A 4,018-nucleotide genomic window follows, 5' to 3' on the forward strand; every position below is an offset into this window, starting at 1 on the left:
GGCTATCCCAACCCATTTGACACAACTAGGTGTTGGCCGCACTCGATGTTCATACCGCAAAGTTGATCGTTGAAAAGTGCTTCAATGGAGATTTAATTCGAGGACGAACTGTTCTCCTGGTTGTGAGTGCTAGGATTGGCTCTAGCGCTAGGCTAACCTTATTCATCTGATATGTCTAGACGCACAATGTCGTCTTGGCCAGCCCCATCTCGCAATTTGTGGTTTCGCTCGCAGGAGGCCGCATCTCCAGCCAAGGCTCACTATCTAGTGCACTTGAGCATGACCGGAAGCTTGCTGCGGAGGTCGCAGATGAGCGCGAAGCTCTCGAGAAGGCTGAAATGGACATTCAAGAAGACAAACAAGAAGAGGAGACGAAGAAAGCCGCAGGAAAGCTTGTGGTAGCCGAGGAGATCGCGGTGGGACACGTAGGATGGCCAGCAAGTTCGTCAATGCCCCTGTCAAATTTTGTTTAACTGACAGCACCACAGTGAAGCTCTATCTTGCGAGCTGGGGAGGAGAGCATCGTATACTGTACTGGGCTGCCTTCATGAGTATTCTCACCATTACTGAGTTCACCGATAACGTTCAGGTATGGTATCTTGGTTATTGGGCGAAGCAGTACGAGAGGAGCGATGCGTCACAAGTCAACACCTTTTTGTCAGCTGCACTACTGCCAACACCGAAAGCTTGCTAATGATGGCAATCCCAGATACATCGGATTCTACGCAATCATAATCCTGCTTGCTGCACTCACCTATGGTGGGTTTGCTCTCATCCACACCGCCGGAATGCAAAGAGCGTCAAGACAAATCCACAAGGAGCTGATCACATCTGTGCTGGGGACGACGCTAAGGTGATACTTCTCCGACAAAAGACTGCGTTAGTCTGACGTTCTATAGATGGCTCGACAAGACTCCTACTTCACGTATACTGACACGGTGCACGCAAGACATCGATTCAAGTACGCAATGCGCTCGAGTCTCAATGATAATCACGCGACTGACGCAGCGTGATTGTCTAGTTGATACGACCGTTGGGGATTACACAGGCAATGTCATGCAAATGGTGATGGCTATGCTGCTTAAGCTTACTGCTGTTGTCGCGATGTCCCCGATTTTTGTGATTCCCGGAGCGTTCCTCGCTACAGCTGGAGCATGGATGGGCCAGATATATATGAAGGCGCAGCTGTCCGTTAAACGCGAAAGAAGCAATGCCCGTGCTCCAGTTCTGGGTCTTTTTGGCGCAGCATTTACAGGTCTAAGTGAGATAAACCGTTGGGTGAGCAGGAACCTGCCTGATTGTACCACTCCGTAGTCTCTATAAGAGCCTACGGTGCCCAAGATTTTTTCAGGAGGGAGTCCTTCAAGCGTATCGACAAGTACACAAGAACGTCGATGACTTTTTTTAACCTGAGTCGGTATGTGTCCGTTATTTCTAATTGCATTCCCGGCTGATGATCACAGATGGATAGCCGTACGCATCGACTTGCTTGGCGCCATGTTTTCCTCCAGTCTGGCAGCATATCTCGTATACGGAGGCGCATCTGCGTCGGACACAGGTTTTACGTTGAACATGGCAGGTCTGTGAATGCTGCATGCGGGGACAAACGTCTGCTGACGATCGTGCAGTTGGTTTCAGCAGTTACATCCTTTACGTAGTCAAGATCTACAATTTCCTGGAGGTTGCTGGTTGGTGACTGCGCACGTGTCTTCCATCGTTGGTACTCATATTTCTGTATATTAGGTAACAGGTATGGATTCTGTGAATTATTGATGCTGTATCTCACACCACACGCAGCCTGGAACGCGTAAAGCAATACATAGAAATTGAGCAGGAGCCCAAGCCGACTGAGATTGGCGTCCCTCCAGCTTATTGGCCGGCCAGCGGTGATCTTAAAGTTGAGAAATTGTCAGCACGCTACTCTCCTGTAAGATGACCTACAGCTACAATGTGCACCAGCTCATAGAGTTGTCAGGATGGCCCACAAGTTTTGAATGACATCTCCTTCGAAGTCAAGTCCGGAGAGCGAGTCGGAATTGGTGAGTAACAAACGTATGGTATGTTACGCTGTGCTCATGTCAATATTGAGTGGGACGTACGGGTAGCGGAAAAGTGCGTTTCGTATCATCGGCTGCAACTTGTCACTGATCTGACCTTCAGAGTTCTCTGACATTGGCCCTTCTGCGATGCATCCTCACAGAAGGCAAAGTGTACTATGACGGCATCCCGACGGATAGTATCAACCTAGACGCGCTCAGGTCGCATGTTACCATCATTCCACAAGTGGTGCGCAGATCGCAGCTCTCCCTTTGTACCGACCGCTGACGCTTCGCAGCCCGAGCTGCTAAGTGGCACTTTACGCCAGAATCTGGATCCATTTGAGCAATATGATGACGTTGTACTGAACGATGCCCTTCGTTCAGCTGGCTTGTTTGCACTCCAGACGGACACCGACGAAGATAAAATCACTCTTGATACACACATCTCCAGTGGTGGCAGCAACTTGTCGGTGGGACAGAGGCAGATCTTGGCGCTTGCAAGAGCGATCGTGCGACAGAGCAAGCTGCTGATTCTAGACGAAGGTATGTCACAACCCACCTTAGAGCGAACACAGACCGACTGATAGCTTCTCAGCAACATCCGCGATTGGTGAGAGAAGCTTGGCCGGGTTTTTTCTGGACTATCGTTGACAGAGTGTCCGCAGACTATGCAACGGATACCGTTATTCAAGAGTCGCTGCGGAAAGAGCTAGACAGGGGTGTCACGGTTCTGACTATTGCGCATCGTCTACAGACGATCATGGATGCCGACAAAATTGTGAGTTGAACTATTATCTCGTTTGATACATACACAACTAAATATTTGATGATCCACAGATGGTGCTCGACGCAGGCCGCATTGTAAGCGTTATGTATGATTCATGGAGCAGCATATACTGATATGTGATCAGGTTGAGTTTGGGAAACCTGATATGCTACTGAAGGACGAGAAGAGTCCGTTTCGTGCTCTTGTGGACGAAAGTGGCGACAAAGAAAAGTTATATGCTATGGCTGCTGGCTCTAGTGGCTCTACCAATGCTGATTCGAGGTGATCTACCGTTGATGCGATCCGCATATTGTTTCGTCTTCCCTTCCGTTGATGAGGCGCCTTTGTGTTATGTGGTAGCAAAATTAACTGTAATCGATCGAATTGACTTGGTCGAACTCATTTTTTCTTGGTGGTGCACGATGAACCAGCGAGCAGGAGGGTGGAATCAAAGAGTTTGCTTGCAAAGACTGGAAATGACTGCTCAGGCATCGCATAGCTAAGGATAACGCCGATAATCTTGTGAATTCCGGGAGTTTCCCTCTGGAAATATTTTTGTGTTGTATGTCAGTTGACAGACTTCTGCAGAACAAATACTTTCTTGGACAAATTTTGAAGCGCTCCGCAAAGAAGATATGAAGTGCTACAGCCTACAGGGTAGCAGGGGAGGAAATCAATGACTACAGGTGGCGGCATGGCCTTCAAAATTCAGGTTGCCACTCTGGAACACTGGCTCCGTGAATTCGACTCGATGCCTAAGTACATGCCTCTTATGCATCCGTTGCTGCGTCCGAGGTCACCGACAACACGGGTAGCACACCCCCCGCCACTGGCATGTAGGCGTCGCCTTGCGGCAGGTCTGCCTCCCTAAATGGACGGAATCCGCTGTTCTTCGTCCGGTAAGGCCCGCGTTCCACCTTGTGTGCCACGGCCGGGCTGATGTTGCCCCAGGCTCCTGCCCATCCGATTTCCGGGAGGAGAGGGACTTCATCCCAGCGGATTCTTTCAGCCACATCCCTTCAGCCACATATCACGTGAACATGTGACTGTTTCAAACTCCACAATCTTATTTCCTTCGTCCTCCCTACGACGGCTGGCAGACAACATCTGCAAATAACGGAGCCTGGAAGTGCCACACCCACTTTAGGTAGTTGCGAATATGACGGGTGCTCAGGGATTACTAGGCTCATTCAATAACAATAAGATCCTGAAC

The 4,018-nt window shown here is 49.6% G+C and overlaps 1 protein-coding gene across 1 annotated transcript; it reads left to right on the forward strand.

Annotated features, from left to right (window-relative positions):
- Positions 1 to 186: 186 nt before the first annotated feature.
- On the forward strand, positions 187 to 3,091 carry FIBRA_08984 (uncharacterized protein; the record flags this gene model as incomplete). The annotated part of the gene is made up of 19 exons (XM_012330590.1): positions 187 to 218; positions 269 to 441; positions 489 to 657; positions 710 to 853; positions 900 to 961; positions 1,022 to 1,261; positions 1,315 to 1,417; positions 1,464 to 1,579; positions 1,629 to 1,688; positions 1,744 to 1,750; positions 1,798 to 1,927; positions 1,976 to 2,039; positions 2,090 to 2,112; positions 2,161 to 2,286; positions 2,336 to 2,582; positions 2,635 to 2,649; positions 2,705 to 2,817; positions 2,877 to 2,900; positions 2,951 to 3,091. 19 exons carry the CDS (start codon positions 187 to 189, stop codon positions 3,089 to 3,091), a joined length of 1,989 nt encoding a protein of 662 aa, XP_012185980.1.
- Positions 3,092 to 4,018: the final 927 nt, after the last annotated feature.

The sequence above is a fragment of the Fibroporia radiculosa genome (genome assembly GCF_000313525.1).
Source record: "Fibroporia radiculosa TFFH 294 genomic supercontigs, scaffold5650, whole genome shotgun sequence".
Classification (NCBI taxonomy): domain Eukaryota; kingdom Fungi; phylum Basidiomycota; class Agaricomycetes; order Polyporales; family Fibroporiaceae; genus Fibroporia; species Fibroporia radiculosa.